At 38.9% G+C, this 19,605-nt stretch overlaps 1 protein-coding gene across 1 annotated transcript; it reads right to left on the minus strand.

Annotated features, from left to right (window-relative positions):
- Positions 1-900: 900 nt before the first annotated feature.
- On the minus strand, positions 901-19,509 carry CRISP2 (cysteine rich secretory protein 2). The gene is made up of 9 exons (XM_047796174.1): positions 19,478-19,509; positions 18,296-18,334; positions 16,545-16,615; positions 12,892-13,008; positions 12,033-12,120; positions 7,454-7,599; positions 6,687-6,784; positions 5,555-5,643; positions 901-1,495 (listed from the first exon to the last, which is right to left on the minus strand). Exons 3-9 carry the CDS (start codon positions 16,611-16,613, stop codon positions 1,368-1,370), a joined length of 735 nt encoding a protein of 244 aa, XP_047652130.1. The 5' UTR covers positions 16,614-16,615; positions 18,296-18,334; positions 19,478-19,509; the 3' UTR covers positions 901-1,367.
- Positions 19,510-19,605: the final 96 nt, after the last annotated feature.

Consider the following 19,605-nt stretch of genomic DNA (forward strand, 5'->3'; position numbering starts at 1 on the left):
GTTCCTGTTGTGGTAATGAACCCAACTCATATCCATGGAGATGCAGTTTTGATTCCTGGCCTTGCTTAGTGGGTTAAGGATCTGGCATTGCCGTGAGCTGCAGTGTAGGTCACAGATACAGCTTGGATCTGGCATTGCTAGGCTGTGGTATAGGTTGGCAGCTGCAGCTCCAATCTGATCCCTAGCCTGGGAACTTCCTTATGTTGTGGGTGTGGCCCTAAAAAGACAGGAAAAAGAATCTTATTCACTAGAGTTGAGCATTTGTTTATATAAATATAGAAGACATAGAGTCCAAATATGGCATTCAAACAGTAGTTGAATTGATTCTTTTTTCCCACCCTTTATGTGATTATTTTAATCTAGGTGAAATACAGTTTATTTTATTATTGTTTCTATTTCATTTTGGATTTTTCTCCCCACCCTTGTTGATTATATTTTAAAGAGTATGTGAAACATGGACAAAATTCACAAGATAAAACTATATAAAAATAGAGAAGTGTCAATTCCCCCACTGATTTTTTTTCTATCCTTTTGACACCCTCCATCCTGCCCACCCCGTCGTTGATCATCTGCTCTATATAATCCATCTCATTCATTCCTGATACACTTTTCTGATGCTGCATGTACATTTTGCAAGAATATGAAGGTACGTGTGTATTTTTTGCATTTACCATTCTTTTTACACAAAAGGTAGGACCCCAAAGCAGTAGGGAGGAGTTCAAAATGTCCAAGAGCAAATGTGAATACAACTGATTCCTTTTTGTTGTTGTTAACATTTGATTTTATACGCAAATGTTTTTGGAAATTTTGCTCTGTCTAATCATTTATGTGAGCTGAACCTAGCTACAATTATATATGAATATTATAAGATGTTATTCGAGAATCACATCCATGTATTTTCATGGATAACTTCTTTATTCTAAAAGCTGATTGCTTTTGTTTAAAGAGGCGGTCATAAGGCAAAGGTCGATGTCAGTTTTTGAATGCATTCTTTAAACACATAAAAAATCATGGAGTAGGCATGACACCGTTACAGTCTTTCTTTTTGGTGGGTTGTTTCAGGAACCATGTCATTCTTTTAATCCAAGGTTCTCGTGACCATGTCCTGTGGTTCTACAACTTTCAAAGTCCTCAACTTGATTCAATTAATTAAATGTCAGCTAACAGATTTGTATCGGTCCAAAGTTGTCACCATAGACTATGCTGCTTTTGTACATCGTGGTATGAAGGCGATCTCTATAAATATTCAGGAGGAAAAGGTGCATTACTGTTGGTAACTAACATGCCTACCATTTCCCTCCTGGTTTGGGTCAACTAAATGAGATAGCTTTTCTCCACTTAGTCCTGTATAGAGCAAACAGGGCATTTCAGTAGATTTTGCCTTCACATAAGCAAGTAGCCTTGCACTTTTCCTTAAGCAGTTCATGTTCACAGCCGGCTGTTTTCTTCAAGGAATCACAGTTACTAAGGAGATCTTCATACTGGCAAGTATTGGCTGAAACAAAAACAGATGAGTTACTTCGTTATGGTTTTCCTCAGGAGCAACGCAGTCCACATAGTCAAAGATATATCCTTTTTTAAAGACTTCACATATAAGTGCTATCACAAGATGTTTGTCTTTTACTGTCTGACTAACTTCATGTAGTACGATCATTTCTAGGTGGGGGCTTTGGGACTGGCATATGCACCCTGAGATATCTGGGATGATTGGCCAATGGGGACCTGCTGTGTAGCACAGGGAACACTACACCCAATATTCTGTAATAATCTATGTGGGAAAAGAATCTAAGAGAGAATGGATGTATGTATAACTGAATCACCTTGTTATACTGCAGAAACTGTGACAAACGTGTACATCAACTAGAGTTCAATAAAACTTTAAAAAATGAAAACAAAAAACAAAGGACATGAATTAGACAGGGCTGGATAAACAAGTCACAGTCACTTACGCTATGAGGGGCCTTTCACTTCTGGAGGGACATAAAGAGGTGTCTTAGTTGAGCTCACTGATTAATCACTTTGTATTTGAAACTTGGTGATATGTTTCTAAAATGAATTGGCCGGAGTTCCCATTGTGGCTCAGTGGTTAACAAATCCGACTAGGAACCATGAGGTTGTGGGTTTGATCCCTGGCCTTGCTCAGCAGGTTAAGGATCTGGCGTTGCCGTGAGCTGTGGTGTAAGTTGCAGACATGGCTCGAGTCCCACATTGCTGTGGCTGTGGTGTAGGCCGGCAGCTACAGCTTTAATTAGGCCCCTAGCCTGGGAACCTCCATAGGCCACGGGAGCAGCCTTAGAAATGGCAAAAAGACAAAAAGACAAAAAAAAAAAAAAAGAATTGCCCTATTTCTCTCCCTGAGCAAAGAGAGTAAAGGGAAAATATCTGCAGAGTCTCATAAAGGAGTCACTAGCCACATATAGCTATTTAAATGTAAATTATTCTAAATTAGATGAAATTTAAAAATGTAGTTCTAAAGTTCCTGCTGTAGTGCAATGGGATCTGCAGTGTCTCTGGAGCACCAGGATGCAGGTTCGATCCACAGCCAGCACAGTGGATTAAGGATCTATGGCGTAGGTTGAAGCTGCAGCTTGGATTCTGATCCCTGGCCCAGGAACTCCATAATGCCATGGGGCAGCCAGAAAAAGAAAACATGTAGTTCCTTAATCTTACAAGCCACCTCTATAGTGTTCAAAGATCACATGTGACCAGTGGCTACTTGTAAGACATATGCTGTTAGAAAAAAATCTCTGTTGTCTGATGCTATTGGGTGCCCTGCCTCAGACTCCAGGGCTGTCTTTCAGGAGAAAGTGACTCTAGTGGGAAGATAAAGATATAAAACAATGATAATGTGCTCTCTTTCTAATATGTCTTCTTGGATGCTCTTCAGGGGCCCCATACACAACAAATCTCAAATTAAACTCATCATCCTGGGAGAAAATCTGCAAATGACTCAAGTGACAAAGATGTACTGTCCAAAATATACAAAAACAACTCATACCACTCAACAACAACAAAACCAATAACCCAATTGAAAAGTGGGCAGAAGACCTACATAGACATTTCACCAAGGAAGACATACAGATGGCCAGCAGGCACATGAAAAAAATGCTCAACATCACTAATTATTAGAGAAACACAAATCAAAACAACAATGAGGCACCACCTCGCATCAGTTAGAGTGGCCGTCATTAACAAGTCAACAAACAACAAATGCTGCAGAGGATACAGAGAAAAGGGGAATGCTCCTTCACTCTTGGTGGGAATGTAAACTGGTACAACCACTATGGAAAACAGTATTGAAATACCTCAGAAAACTTAATATAGAACTACCATATGACCCAGAAATCCGACTCCTGGGCATAAACCTGGACAAATCTTCCATTGAAGAAAATACTTGTACCCGCATGTTCATTGCAGCCTATTCACAATAGCCAAGACGTGAAAACAACCTAAATGCTGATCGACAGATGAGTGGATTAAGAAGATGTGGAATATATATATATACAATGGACTATTACTCTGCCATAAAAAAAGACAAAATAATGCCATTTGCAGCAACATAGGTGGAGCTAGAGACTCTCATACCGAGTGAGGTAAGTCAGAAAGAGAAAGATAGGCACTATATGAAATCACATATACCTGGAGTCTAAAATATGACACAAATAATCTATCTACAAAACAGAAAAGAACATGGATATAGAGGACAGACTTGTATTTGCCAGAAAGGAGGAGAGGGAGTGGGGAGGATTGGGAATCTGGGGTTAGGAGATGAAAGTGTTGCATTTGGAGTGGATGGGCAAAGGGATCCTGATGTACAGCACAGGGAACTATTTATCTAATCACTTGTGACGGAATGTGATGGAGGATAATGTGAGCAAAAGAATAGGTAACTGGGTTACTGTCCGGTATAGCAGAAATTGACAGAACCTCGTAAATCGATTATAATAAAAAATTAAAAAACCCCTCATCATCCTACCTACAAGGCTAACTATTTTTGGATATGGTCTCCCCACACCCCTCCCCAGAGCCCTCCCCCATCAGCCTCCCAGGAAAATGACTCTCTGACTCGTCATTCAGGCCAGGAACTGAATCAACCCCAACTCCTGCTTTTCTCTTTCTGACCAGCACCAAGCAGCACAGGTAACAAACACTGGCTATTCTACTTCTTATTTCTCAGCCCTGTCCATTTTTCTTTATTCATTTTGCCAGGAATGTGGTCAAGACATTCAATTTCTTTTTTTAAAAATTAAAACCTTCATCTATTGAGTTAACGGTGATCTTAAAAATTCAGTTCTTTTAATACATTCATGAATTTTTTTAAAAAAACAGGCCCTTTTGTGACATGGGGCCCTGCACCACAGCCTGGTTCCACAGTGACTGGAGCTCCAAGGTGGGCCCCACACCCTCTCAGCCAAGTCCCCATCCCTGGTGCCCCCCCCCCCCAAATTAAAAAGAACAAAACAAAACAGGCCCTTTTACTAACTTAATTTTTTTAAAACATTCTTTTTTGGCCATGCCTGCAGCATTATGGAAGTTCCAGGGCCAGGGATCAAACCTGTTCTGCAGTAGTGACAAATGCCATATCCTTAACCCACTGAGCCACCAGGGAACTCAATTTCTTTTTAACCCATGTTTTTCAACAATTTTCTAGCTGGCTTCCAACAGTTTCTATATACCATTGCAAAAAAACTTTTTATAAAACATATTCTGATCTTGTCACCCTTTTGTCTGAAATCTTACAAAGGAGTGCTTATTGCTAATAGGATAAATTCCAAGCTCCTTAGCAAGTATAGCATTTAACAGAAGTAGAAATATTCAGAAATTTTTTTCCTTTAGATGATTTTTTTCCTTTAGGTGATTGATAGTTTGCTACATCAATATTCATCAATATTCTGACTCCATAATTCAGTAAGAAAGAATGCTGACTAAAGATGAATGCATTTGAAAGGTAAAAACCTCAGTGAATGAGTCAACTCTATCATTCATAATAACTTTAATAAAAGTGTTCTAACTATAAAGAGCCAAGAGCTATGTTTACTTCTGTTTACGACAGCCTTATAAAGGACATTTAAAAAATTCCCTCCTTTTGCAACAATACATTTGTGGATTCTATGAACCAATATCCTATACAGATTGGATTTTGTGACTTACTTTATAGCTATATTTTCTTTCTTGCAGTGGTCTGGAACAATGTCTCTGAGGTATGCCTTATTCTTTTTTTCTCTTTTTTATAATTAAAGCATAGTTGATTTACAATGTGCCATTTTCTGCTGTACAGCAAAGTGGTCCAGTTAAACACACACACACACACACATTTTCTCATATCATCCCCATCATGTTCTATCCCAAGAGATTTTGCCTGTATTCTTTTCATTACAAAGAATAGGTAAGTTATTAAAGTGTGTAAAATGTTTACCTAAGCATACTCTGTGGAGTAATTTTTTTTTTTTGCACAAAGACATTATTTAAATTGGTTATACTTCAGGAGATTTAATTTATAAGATGGAAATATCAATGCCACATTATAACAGCAAGTTCACCACTTCATACTTACTGCATAGTCCATCGTCACAGTCACCAGGGCAACTGGCACAAGGTGTTCCTTCTTTGTAAGGGGTATTCTTTTTACTCACATTATTACCACTGCAATTTAAAATACACAATGTCAAATATCTTTCACTTTCGTGTTGGGACAGTAAAGCTTCTATATGTATACTTTAAAAATTATATATACACATATTAGAAATTTAATTATATTTAATTTTATGCATATATTTATGTATACATATGTATCACACACATATATTTACATATGTAAATATATAAATATATAAATACATATATAAACACATATATTTATATATAAGTATATAAATACATATGTAAAATACTTGTATTTATAGAAATATATCAAATAAATATGTAAATATATAAAATACATAATTTAAAAATAAATATATAAATTTTATAAATATAGAAAATAAAAATAAAATATAAAATATATAAAATAAAAATAAATATATATATTTATATATAAATATTTATGTATACATATACATATATTTTTGCCACATTTCCATCATACAGGAGTTCCCAGGCAGGGATCATACCCAAACCACAGCAGTGACCTGAGTGACAACACCAGATCCTTCATCACGAGGCCACCAGGGAACTTCCAACATAAATTTCTCGATGGCCTAGTAGTACATATTTCAGTAGTTTGTGGTGTGTTTGTGGGTCAGGGAGAGCTGGCGAAGGGCTGTGAATTTCCAGAGGTGGTGTGGAACTTCCATATGCCACAGGTGCAGCTATAAGAAGGAAGAAAAGAAAAGAAGGAATTGACACCCTAGGGTTTAGGGTTATTCCCTGAGCACGGGTGAGTGCCTGTTTCTAGATTTGGCATTATCAGTCCTCACTAATGTCACACTCTAGGAGGGCGGGAGCTTGACGGTTAATGAAGGGGCAGTAGCAGAGTGGAGAGTTTCAGATTCCACTCTTGGAATCAAGACCTGGGTCTTCTCTGATAAGCTGAATGCATCTCATCTTAAAATTCCCAAAGATTTATTCTTTCCCTTTTTCGAAATATGCTTTTTTTTTTTTTATTTTGGTGGGTTTAACCTAAGAGTAGTTTAAAATATTAAATTGAGATGGAATTACTGGCATGAAACTGGCGAGGGTATACTTACGCAGGACAGTATTGGCAAACATAGTAGTATTTTAGGTTCTCTTGATTGGGACAATAGGCGATTCCACATCCAACACGGTAAGATGAATACCAAACAAGCTACAAATCCATAAGGGAATATGTGAGAGGCCATTAAAGAAGAGGGAAACATATTAAAAAACAAACAACAGCAAATGTCAAATAAAAAAAGTGACTCTTTTTTAATTTTCAGCCAGGTACCCTAAGGAAATATTTGAGTCACAAACTTTAAAATTTCATGTGCATTCACTACTTTATCCAGTTTGTGTGTGTATGCGTGTGTGTGTGTGTGTTTTTAGGGCTGCACCCACAGTATATGGAGGTTCCCAGGCTAGGGGTCCAATCAGAGCTGCAGCTCCCGGCCTACACCACAGCCATAGCAACACAGGATCCAAGCCTCGTCTGTGACCTACACCACAGCTCACGGCAATGCTGGATCTTTAACCCACCGAGCGAGGCCAGGGATCGAACCCACATCCTAGTCAGATTCATTTCCGCTGAGCCATGACAGGAACTCCTACTTTATCCAGTTATAGTGTTGGAGAAGCACAGGGTACTTCCTTACCAGGAAATTTGCAGACCTGGGGCGGGGGTGGGGAATGACAGTTCTCGACGAAGTACCAGCCAAAATACCAGGCCTCTATTATGTTCAGGCTCTTTCCCCAAACTGAATCTTGGGGTGGTCATCATTTGGAGAGGGCTTCTCTGTTAGCCCGTTTGTGGCAGAAATTTTTTGTGGGTTCCACTTACCTGGGTATAATGCCCAACAACTGCACTGGAACTCTTCGGCCCTGCACCGTAGACAAAATCGTGGCGCTCGTCAAACCAGCTTTGGATTGCATCTGACCAGGCAGCAGGGTCACTGGACATGTAGAGATTCTCACCACATTTTGTACCTAAGCATGAACAATAGGGCATCCATGAGGGAAGCACTAACATATGCGATGGCAAAGGAGAATCAACTATATGAACACAAGGACGTGGCCCTTCAAACATAGCGCCTGCACTTGCTGACTGTCAATACATTCGAAAGGGGCTTCTGTCCTTATCAACTGCAAAGCTGCAGAGGCGACAGATCTACATAGGCCACGCACGCTGGCCACAGCAGGCAAACTTTGAATAGATTGAAAAGGATTTATTCTTTATAAATCCTTCTTGGAGTTCCTGTTTTGGCTTGATGGTAACGAACCCAACTGGTATCCACGAGGATGTGGGTTTGATCCCTGGCCTGACTCAGTGGGTTAAGGTTCCTGAGTTGCCGTGGCTGTGGTAGAGATGGGCAGCTACAGTTCTGGTTCGACCTCTAGCCTGGGAACTTCCATATGCCCTGGGTGCAGCCCTAAAAAGACCAAAAACAAAAACAAAAACAAAAACAAAAACAAAACAAAACAAAAAACTTCTCTTTTTAGATTGTCAAAGATGCATTCTTTTTCATGCTAAATTCTTTATGTGTATAATGACTTGCATGATCTCAGCTTTGTACTGTATGCCTATGAACAGCAACAACCAACTTTTACTTTTTTTTTTTTTTTTTTTTTTTTAATTTTAAGGCTGTACCAATGGCATATGGAAGTTTCCAGGCCAGGAACTGAATCTGAATTGGAGCTGCAACCTACACTTCAGGTGCAACAATAATGGACTTTTAATCCCCTGCTTGTGACTGGGGATTGAACCCAAGCCTCTGCAGCCACCCAAGCCACTGCAGTTGGATTCTTAACCCACTGTGCCTCAGTGGGAACTCCAACTTTTATTCTTTCTCGCCTCCTCTTCTCCACCATCAGCAGAGATTTTTTGCATATAGGCACCTGAAAAAATGTTTATGATTATGATTTTATGGGAACTTTGGAAAAAATAAGGTTTACAGGCAGGTAATCTTTAAGAGTCTCAATCAAGAGGCAACTGATATGAGGACGGATATGACAGTTTTAAAAACTTGTAGCTCTTCCTTTAATCAATAAACCACAATGTCACAAGGCCAAATCCTTCTCAGAGAGTCAGGCAGGAAGGACCTTGCAGAAGGTGACATCAGCAGAATGGTGGAGCAGGACCCCCTGGACTCCACTTTGCTCAAGAGATACACTGACTCAGCAATAATTCATGCACAAAATTACCCTTGGGAAAAATCCAAACACAAAATTAAAGGCTTTCATACCTCGAGGGATATGAAACCAGACTCACTGAAGCCTGTAGGGAGATGAGAAAGACCTCTTGCTAGAATCCCTCCCCTCGGCGCAGTGCCATATGATCAGGAAGAGATTGCCTAGCTCCCCGCTTCTCCCAGAAAGAGTTGGTTTGTGTGTCCAGAAACCCAGCTTTTCCAAGGGGACTCCCCAGAGGGCTGGCTTATGTCTTGCTCATCTTGGAACTCTGACTCTCGGGGCCGAGTGGAGATGGTGGGTTCGGCTGGTAGACACCGTAATGCCTCCCCCTGTCCCAGCACAGAGTGAGGAAGTGAAAACCCCAGCTCTCAGCTTTACCCTGGGAGGCAGAGTTAATCAATGTGTCCAAAGCTCCAATCTCTCCCAGGCTACCCAAAGAACTGGCATCTTTCTTGCCAGTCTTGGGGAACCATCTTGCCCCTGGGGGAGACCAAAGATAGCAGTTTTGATTGGTAGATGCCATAGCTCCTGGTAGATGACTTAGCTGTCTCCCCAGCTCAGTACAGAGCAAGGAGATGAAAACCACAGCTGCCTCCTCTCCCTGGGAGGGGAGACGTTGATTTGGTCATCCATTGCTACATATTTTCCAGAGGTTGCCCAAAGGACTGGCTTCTGACTTGTCTGTTTTGGAATGCTAACTAGACCTAGCATAAACTAGCTTCCCAGGGGCTAGTGAGAACAAAGACAAGAGATTTGGGCTGGCAGTCACCATAAACTCCCTTCCCGGTTCAGCACCAAGTGAGCAGACAAAATACCCTAGCTCCTACCCTCTCCCTGGGGAAGGAAAGAATTGGATGGAATATCTAGACATCCATTTCCTCTGGGAGCTGTTTGTGGAAAGGACTAAGAATCTTTCCTGACCACAATGGACCTGAATAGGCATTTCTCCAAAGATGTACAGACAGCCGACAGATATATGAAGAGGTGCTCAATGTCACGCATCATCAGGAAAATGCAAATCAAAATCACAATGAGATATCATCTTATACCTGTTAGGATCTCTGTTAGGAAAAACACAAAAGACAGCAAGTGATGGTGAGGAGGTGGAGAAACTGGAATTTGTCTATGCTGTTGGTGAGAATGCAAAATGGTGTATAGCTGCTGTGGGAAACAATATAGGAGTTCCTCGAAAAATTAAGAGTACAACTAGGATCCAGCAATCCCACTTCTGAGTATTTATCCAAAAGAACAGAAATCAGGATCTTGAAGAGATATTCACACTCTGTTCATTGCAGCGCTATTCACAGCCGCCAAGATGTGGAAACAACCTATTCAGTGTCCGTTAACAGAAGAATGGATGAGCACAGTGGTATATACATACAATGGAATATCATCCATCCTTAAAAGAGAAGGAAATTCTGCAACATGAAACAATAGGGAGGAAACTTGAAGACATTTTGCTAAGGTGAATAAGCTCGTCACAGAAAGACAACTAGTGCATGATTCCATTAATATGAAGTTTCTCAACTAGTCAAATTCATAGAATCTAAGAGTGGAATGGTGGTTGCGGGGCTGGAGGGGAGCGGGAATAGGGAGTTACTAATCAATGGGCATAAACGTTCAGGTAAGCAAGATGAATGAGTTCTAGATATCTAATGGACAATGTAGCACTTAGAGTCACAATATTGTATTGTACACTTAAAACATTTTTTTCTTTTTCTTTTTTTTTTGTCTTTTTGCCTTTTCTAGGGCTGCTCCCGGGGCATATGGAGGTTCCCAGGCTAGGGGTCTAATCGGAGCTGTTGCTGCCGGCCTACACCAGAGCCACAGCAACGTGGGACTCGAGCTGAGCCTGCGACCTACACCACAGCTCATGGCAACACGCAGGATCCTTAACCTACTGAGCAAGGCCAGGGATTGAACCCGCAACCTCATGGTTCTTAGTTGGATGCATTAACCACTGAGCCATGATGGGAACTCCCACTTAAACATTTCTTAAGAGGATAGATCTCATGCTAAGTTCCATCTCCATTCCGCCCCAATGGTCAGGGTTCCAAGACGAGCAAGACATGAGCCAGCCCTCTGGGGAGTCCCCTTGGAAAAGCTGGGTTGCTGGACACACACAAAAATAAATGTTCTTACTACAGTAAAAGCAATTTAAAAAAGAAAGAAGTGCCTTGCAGTCTAGAAACTTTTCCCTACCTTTTTTAGCCCACACTTAATATTTGCATTTTGGTGACTTGAAATGTAATGTCTACATGCCACTTGAAGAAAGTGGCATAAAATATTCTTGGGCTATCTTCTTTAATAGGGAAAGACAGAAACTTAAGACTCTATAGTGGACTTGAATTTTTAAGATCATTTGTTTCAATCTTCTACTAAATACAATAATTTCTGTGATTTCATTATAATGTTAGCATCATCAATATAAACAATAATTCTACTGAGATAACAGGTCAATTATTCACTACTTTCGAATTGGGCTTGCCTATGTATACATCATGCTTGATATTGTAAACCAATATTTTATATAAAGTTTATGCATACAAATTTTTTTCTCATAGTTATTGTAATCCTTGATGTGTCTTACAGTTTTTTTGAGTCTAATACATTATTTTATAAATTATAAGTACATAATCTATACAAATCTGTAATAGTTACCAACAATTTTTAAAAAATGAATCAACACACTCAAAATATTCATCCTGATTAAAAAAAGCTTAAATATTTTTAAGAGTAAAATTAAGGAATAATCCAATATAATTCAGTATATTTTGTGAATGTAAAATAAACCAATTTCATAACACCAAAGAACTATACAATATCACTAAAAAAGTCAGTCAGTGGGTTAGAAATTAGGAAGTTGGGTTAATTTTCCAGTATGTGACATTACTTCTGGTTGTGTTCTTGACTAACTCCTTCCTTCCACATGGTTCTTTTTTAATCTTTAAAATCAGAAAAATGATTCTACATGACTTCTTTCCTCAGGAGCTGGTTAAGAGGAACAAATGAGATAGGGCTTGAGAAATAATCTGCATAACGTAAACAATCGACAAGCACAAAAAAAGTACTTATCATAAGTATCTTTCTCTATATTGATGCTTTGATTTAAAAAATATAGCACTATAAGCAACATTTATTCACAAAGTCTTCCTAATGCAATACCCCGTAATGGTCCATTCTCTTTTATTTGTCCAATATTTTATTTGCTCATTTATTCATTTACGTACTAGTCTTTCGGTCATCTGGATTACTGTGTTCTAAAGTGCATTTGTTTGCCCACTTCTGAGCATTCGCTGATGCTTCTCTGCTCCATTCCTAAATGTCACAAGAGAAACAAAATACACAAAGATTCAGCTCCAATGAAAAATATGCTTTATAATCTGATTGTAGTTTGCTTTGCACTACTTTAAAACTTCCGTAAATATATTATCTAATTGTCATCGGTATTAAAGTATCTTTGGGTGTGTGTATGTGTCTTTATCTGCCCCAGAGCACTCAGCTTCCATGCAGAGAAAAGTCCATAGGTGTTATGTCTAATGAGAAAAATATCTGGTACAATACTACCTACAGTGATAGCACAGCAGCACATCTCAGATTTTTTAGCAATGGTGCTACTCTGAATACTAATTCACATGTGAGGTAATCTAATTATATTTCACTAGTAATAAGCTGACCTAGATTACTGTCAATTCCATACGTAACTCATTGTGTCCTCATGGGAGATATCTAGCTTTTCTAGACTATTCCCTGTTATTCACCTTAAATGGCACTGATGCTGAAAAACAGGAGATTTCTTTATTTTAGACTAGGAAAGATAATGAACAAAAGTGTAATGGCTTCACATTTGATGTCTAAAGACCTGGCTTCCAATTCTGCCTTCCCAACTTATTAGCCCTGTAACTTTGATAAGTGATTTAACCATTATAAAGGAAAATTAATTTCTGCCCTGCCCATAACACGGCTAAATGCAATAGCAAAATAGACACAGAAATTTTAAGCCACAAAGTACTTAAGAGATACCAGCTGCCAGCCGCCCACTCTTATCACCACTAGTCATACCACTTTCTTAATATCTCTGCTTCTTACCATCTTTAGCATGTTGCTGGCAGGTGGAGAGACTGATCTCCTTAGTTCATTGTGTTTAGCTACAATCTCTTTTTGGATTTGTGGTTGAGAGGTTAACAGGGCAGTAAAAGATGGATCCTAAAGGGAAATAAAATTAGGATTTTTTTAAAAAAACATTTTTTAAAATGGAATTTAAGAAAGAGTAAGTTCATTCAAGAGATCAGAGATTGCTTCAAAAGTGTTCAGTTCAAGCCACTGTGAGTTGCTAGGCGTGGCCAATAAATCGAGTCAAGGCAATGACAAATAGGAGCAAAGCTGTTTGAAGCTTTGAGAAAGGGAATGGAATTCATAGTATGACAAATGAAAAACTCTTCTGAGGCCACAAAGGCCAATTTCTACTTTCAAGGGAATGTTCAATGTGATTTTTCTAGACATAATATTTTATAATATTAGGTACAAAGATAGAGAAGAAGAACATTAAGACAGATTCATTCGCATTCAATCTGGCTGTAGTAGGGGGCTAAGAGTGGACTTTAAGTTAAGACTCATCCTAGACTTTAAGGGGGACTTTGACCTGACATGGTATCTGTCTTCAGAGAAAGAATGTACTTAGAATATATTCAGAGAAAGAATGCTTAGGCTCAGTCGAAGTGCTTTCGATATTCTAGTATGATGATTCCGCCTGTTATAGGTAGATTTTATAGGGTCCCTCAAAAGACAGTTTTACAACATGAAACACACCTCCTAGGCCATTTGGAGGGAGCAAGGCCATCCATCCAATCAGTGGACTACTGCTGACTTTGTTCCTTTTAGTAACAGAAAAATAATGGATAAGGTATGAAATCAAGTGGTGTATATAGTGTGTGTGGGTGGGGGAAGGGCCGGGGGGGCTTAAGCCTGGAGGTGAGATAGGGTGTGTGAATAGTTCCCACAAGGTCTAAGCAATTTGATGACCTTGATTTTCAGAAGGGTCTGATGTTATGGGAACATGAGCAAGATTTTGAAGTGTAAGTCAAAACAGACAAGGCCTTTGGGGATTTCTCCTGATACCCCAAGATAAGTCATTCTTTGTTCCCCCAATACTGAGTCCCCTTAAAACCCTGCAAATATTGTGATCAAAAGTCTGACCACACACACACGGAAATGAGTTCCCGTCATAGCTCAGTGGTAATGAATCCGACTAGCATTGGTATCCATGAGGACATTGGTTCGATCCCTGGCTTTGCTCAGTGGGTTAAGGATCTGGCATTGCCATGAGCCATGGCATAGGTTGCAGATGGGGCTCAGATGGACCAGACAGGTTAACAGATGATTAGGGAAAATGATGAAAGGAAATCCTTAGGAAAAAAATGGGAAGATAGCAAACGACTAGAATGAAGCTTGGGTGATGCCTAAATTGTCTTTGGATTGAAGCTTTGATTATGGTAACATGATGGCTGTGTTTGTGAATGCTAAGTGAGGTTAAACCCAGGGTCAGAAACCTGTGGTCTGAGGAGTCCTAGCTAAACTTGGATGCCCAGAGTCAAAGGAAGATGTGGAAAAAGACAGCAATGACCAAGGCTCCTCACCTTTACAGGCTCTCTGATCAGAAGGCAGACAACTTATGTGGGCGTCTACACACCAAGCATCGGAGAGGATGATTAATCCTGTTCTTGGGGTTATTTAAGCAAAGTAGCATATTCAAAATAGAGGATATGAGTTCAAGAGTTGGGTTCTCACATACCAAGTTTATGACTGCTAAAAAACAAAGCAAAAAGAAAAACCCACTAAGACCTTTAGAGTTAGATTTTTATGTAAAAATGGGTATAACTGTGTCACACAGTAATGCTGACAATCAAATGTGGTCTGTGAAGAAGTTGTGATAATTTAAGATGACGTTAATAGAGTATTAATTTTCTGTGAGGATCACACTGAAGTGAATTAAATAAAAGGAAATTAGAAAAGACCTTGGGAGAGGAGGGCTAACTTCAGTTTTTAAAAAGCTAAATGGGTACACTCATAGGCCAGTGTATTCATTAAATATATAATTCAGGATAATATGTAATTTTAACTTTTTGATGGTCACATTGAAAAAGTATAAACTGGTGATACTAATTTAAATAATATATTTTAGGAGTTCCCATCGTGGCTCAAAGGAAACACATCCAACTAGCATCCATGAGGATGCGGTTCAGTCCCTGGCCTCACTCAGTGGGTTAAAGATCCAGTGCTGCTGTGGGCTGAGGTGTAGGTCACAGACATGGCTCATATCCCATGTTGCCGTGGCTGTGGAATAGGCCAGCAGCTGCAGTTCAATTCAACCTCTAGCCCGGGAACTTCCATATGCCTCAGGTGCAGCCCTAAAAAAAAAAAAAAAAAGCAATAAATAAATAAACATTTTATTTGTAGTGTGCTGAAGGGTAGTTCACAAAAATGATATTTTCATGTCCTAATCCCCAGAATCTGTGAATGTTTCCTTCTTTGGAGAAAGAATCATTGCAGGTATAATTAAGTATAGAATCTTAATATGAGATCACCCTGGATTAACTGAGTGGGATAAATCCAATGAGAAGTATCTTTATAACTGTATATTTTACAATTACATAATTGTATACATGTGGTACACATATACAATAGAATAGTACTCAGCCATAAAAAGAATGAATTCTGCCATTTGCAGCCACCTGGATGGCCTTAGAAATTCTCATACTAATTTCAGGGAGAGAAAGACAAACATATGATATCATTTATATGTGGGGGAAAAAGGATACAGTTTAACTTATGTGCAGAACAGAAACAGACTCACCGACTTTGAAAACAAGGTTATGGTTACCAAAGGGGACAGATGGGGGGGGCAGGGATGGATTCGGGAGTTGGGCATATGCACACTGAGGTATATTGAATGACGAGCCAACAAGGACTTGCTGTATAGCAGAGAACTCTACCCAGTATCTGTGACAATCTACACGGAGAGAGAGCCTGAAAGAGAACGGATGTGTGCACATATGTAACTGGATCGCTCTGTTGTATTGCAGAAGTGATCACAACCTTTAAAAAACGAAGAAGAAAAATAAGAGACAGAGAAGAGAAGGTGATGTAGAGTTGGAGGTAGAGACTGGAGTGATGCAGCCACAAGCCAAGGGACGCCAAGGATTGGTGGAAGGCAGCAGAGGCGAGGAGTGGGACCTAGGATAGCCTCCCTCTTTGCTCCTCCAGAGGGAGCACAGCCCTGCTGACACCTGATTTCAGACTTCTAGCCTTCAGGACTGTGAGCGCATAAACTTCGCTTGAGCTCAGCCTCCAAATTTGTGTTAATTTCTTAACAACAGCCCTAAGGACCTAATACATTACTTAATGTTCCAAAGTATCATTTCATCATGTACTCAATTTAAAAATAACGAACTATATATATTTTTAACACCAAATCTTTGGAATTGGGTGTGTATTTTAAACCCACAGGACATCTTGTTTTGGAAAAGTCACATTTCAAGTCTTCAAGAGCCCTGTGTGACTAGCGGCTACAGTACTGCCCACTCATCCTTAAATTTTTATTTAGGAAATTGTGTTAAGTGCTCTGAGCTACCAGTGAGTACTTGCGATGTATCACTCACTCACTTTTTCCACTCTCAAGGTGCCTTGCCATCCCACAGAGCTGCCTGGATAAGCTTTGCAAAGATTTTCCACTTTAATCTTACCTTTCCTTCAGTGGGAAAAGATGGTAGCAGCACAGCAGCCAGAAACAGCACCATTGGGAGTAAAGCCATTGCTAGGAAGTAAGTCAAAGAGAACAAAGCTTTGCATTGAAACATGTAGTAAGTGGACCTTTGGTTAAGAGGGAAGAACCAATGCAATGATCTTGGTTATCTCCAAGGAACTGTGATTGCCAAATTCATAAGTGATGTGACAAGAGAGGATTGTCATACGGTGCCAGAAGAATCATGGTGGAACCAACCTTATCTCTAAAAATTAGCTGAAGGACTTGACTGTTGCCCACCAATGATACCTGTAAAGGCTAGGGACATTATACCTTCTTTTGCCCAGTTCTATCACTCCTAAGGCCATCAGAAAGAAAATATGGGAAAAAAACCCAGATTTCTTCACAGTTGATTATGAAACTGCATTGATCATTCATCTCAGTTTGGTGGAAAAGTTTATTTTTGGTGTGTATCATCTCTTAGTTCCCTCTTCTCTATAAAAAGTACATCTGTTTGTCCTTTTATTTACACACTAATCAAGATTACAGGATTGGCACAACACAGAAATAAATGTACAAACACTTCATTAATAATTATTTCTCCAATGGAAACATTAGACATTGCGTTTATTTTATTCCTTATATGTCTATATTTTCAAATTTCCCAGTATAGAAAAAATATAAATGGAACTAAAGTATTGAAAATGTAGCCTCTTCAAATTTGCTGAATCCATGATTGGGTACAAAGGTTGTTTAATATCTTCATTAACTTTTAAAAAGACACTCAGCATTGGGGTACCCAAATTGTCCTTTCTCAATGTGTCAAAAAATCCTTGGTCCTTTAGATGAAGCAATAGGAAAACCAAGTTTAGGAAGCTTTCATGTTCCCATTCCCACCTTTAGTCATATAAATTGCTCACTCTGTAAATTAAAGGAATGCTGCCTTGATTTGTTTTATTTCTATGAGATTGGTACTCCCAAATTCCTGGAGGCAAAGAAAATTCTAAACTATTTATCTGTGGTACTTCTCAGGCTTTACTGATTTGTAAGTGGACAATTGATACCTATTCGATGTATTGACTTTCTCCCCAGTAGTGCGATCATCAAAGTGAGAGGAGTGAGTATTTACTGACAGTAGATTAGATGGTAAAATCTAATGTCTAGTTTCACTCTAATACCTCGGTGGGTATGACAATGTGTTACAGATGAAAGAATTGAGGCTTAGCAGAGTTAAGTAACCTATGCCAATGGTAAGCTCTTAAGTAATGTCACAAATTAGCTTTCATTCAATTATAATGTCCAAGTCAATGAACACTGAAAGAAAATATATTTTCAACTGGGAAAAATCAATCATTTTGCAGCCCAATGGAGATACTCTATTCTTCTTTTTACAATCCTTGTATTAATATATAACCAGATATGTTCATAGTAAAACTTACTAGCATGGAAGAATATATAGTATGTACAAATTATCATACTTGACATTTTTTCTATTAAAGACAGTTGTACCATAATTGTTTCGATATTATAAACATGGGAACAATTTATATTATATATTTTAGAATGAGGTGCAAAAAATTCATTTATTTTAAGTTGATAGAGTAAAATTAAGTTGAGATTGTTCTCTCAATATTTATCCATAAAGTTTGAAAATCATGGATACACTTGTTAAATAAATAAATCGACCTTTGGCAAGAGAAAAATGACTGACAAATACAATGTTCACATTTAACTAAATGAGTTATCACTCACTGTTGGTTTTCAAAGCTGGATGAAGTAACTGTGTTGTCTCTAGGAAGAAGGAAGGTACAGAGAAGCTTAGAGCTCAGTATAGGTTACGCCTATTTCTGTTTTAGTCAATTCTGGTTGTGCAAATAAATCTACGTTAATACATTTCCAAAACAGAACTTTTCACACCAGTAGCTTCCAATTTCATTGCCAGTTGTCTGATGTTGCTTTTGACATAATTTGCTTTCCACATCACTTTTAACATAAGTAAAACATACCCTCACTTCCCCATCACCTCTCCCCTCTTCTTACGCATACTAAAACCTGGATGCTGCCTTTTCAATCTAGTATTTTTAAAATAACCACCAAGACTGGCTAATCACTGTGAAGGTAAACAGGATCCCACCTTAGAGCTATACTTCTGTGACTCAACTTCCTACGACTTTTACTTCCCAGCTACCAACTTTCTAAACTTATTGGATAAGAGCATCATATTTGGAAACCATCAGTTCTGGGAAATCTTCTCTGAGCCTCAGTTTTCTCTTCTGTAAACAGTGGATTCCATATCATGGATTTTCTCTGAACACTGAACCACATAATATACATAAAACACCTAATATAATGTCTGGCCTATAATACTCAATAAATGGAAATGATTAATGTTTTTTATGATCCTTTGCAATGAGTGGTAGTTTGCTGAGCCTAGAAGCTCTTTCCATAAATGAATGATGTTGGAATTGCTCATTTCAGAAGTGCTTACAAAATCTATTATTACTTCCAGGTGTCATAAGAAAACAGTATAGTCTAATCAGATATTTAAATAGTCAAGGCCTAGTTCTACTGGAGACCTTCTGGCTATCTTCAGGAATGTGATCTAATATCTGGACTGTTGTATGCTCATCAGCTCACTGAAAGACACACACATGAGCCTGATGATTTTGTATAGCTTAAACATGCCGTAGATTTGCAGTAGATGACCCAACAATTCAAAAATTCCGTAGACCAAGAGGCCACATAGTTCTCCCTGCCACTTTCCTCTCCCTGCTCCCTCCCTCACCCAATCTATAACCATTTTTGCTGCAACAGTGAAAGCAATGACACTTTTGGTGAGTCTATATTTAAAGAAAAATTGATATTTTATTCCTGTAAACCCACATTCATACATAGTTGAAAAGCTGGCCTCCACTGTTTTACTTGGATACTTACTAATGGAAAAGCACAGTGTCCTTTCTTGCAGGTGTTTTAAGACCAGGATGACATGGTTCTTCTGGGGTGGGGGGGTACAGGAAGAGCCTGGTTTATGGTTTCATAGTCCTGGAACAGGGAAAAGAGAA

This window comes from Phacochoerus africanus, chromosome 9 (assembly GCF_016906955.1).
Source record: "Phacochoerus africanus isolate WHEZ1 chromosome 9, ROS_Pafr_v1, whole genome shotgun sequence".
NCBI lineage: Eukaryota > Metazoa > Chordata > Mammalia > Artiodactyla > Suidae > Phacochoerus > Phacochoerus africanus.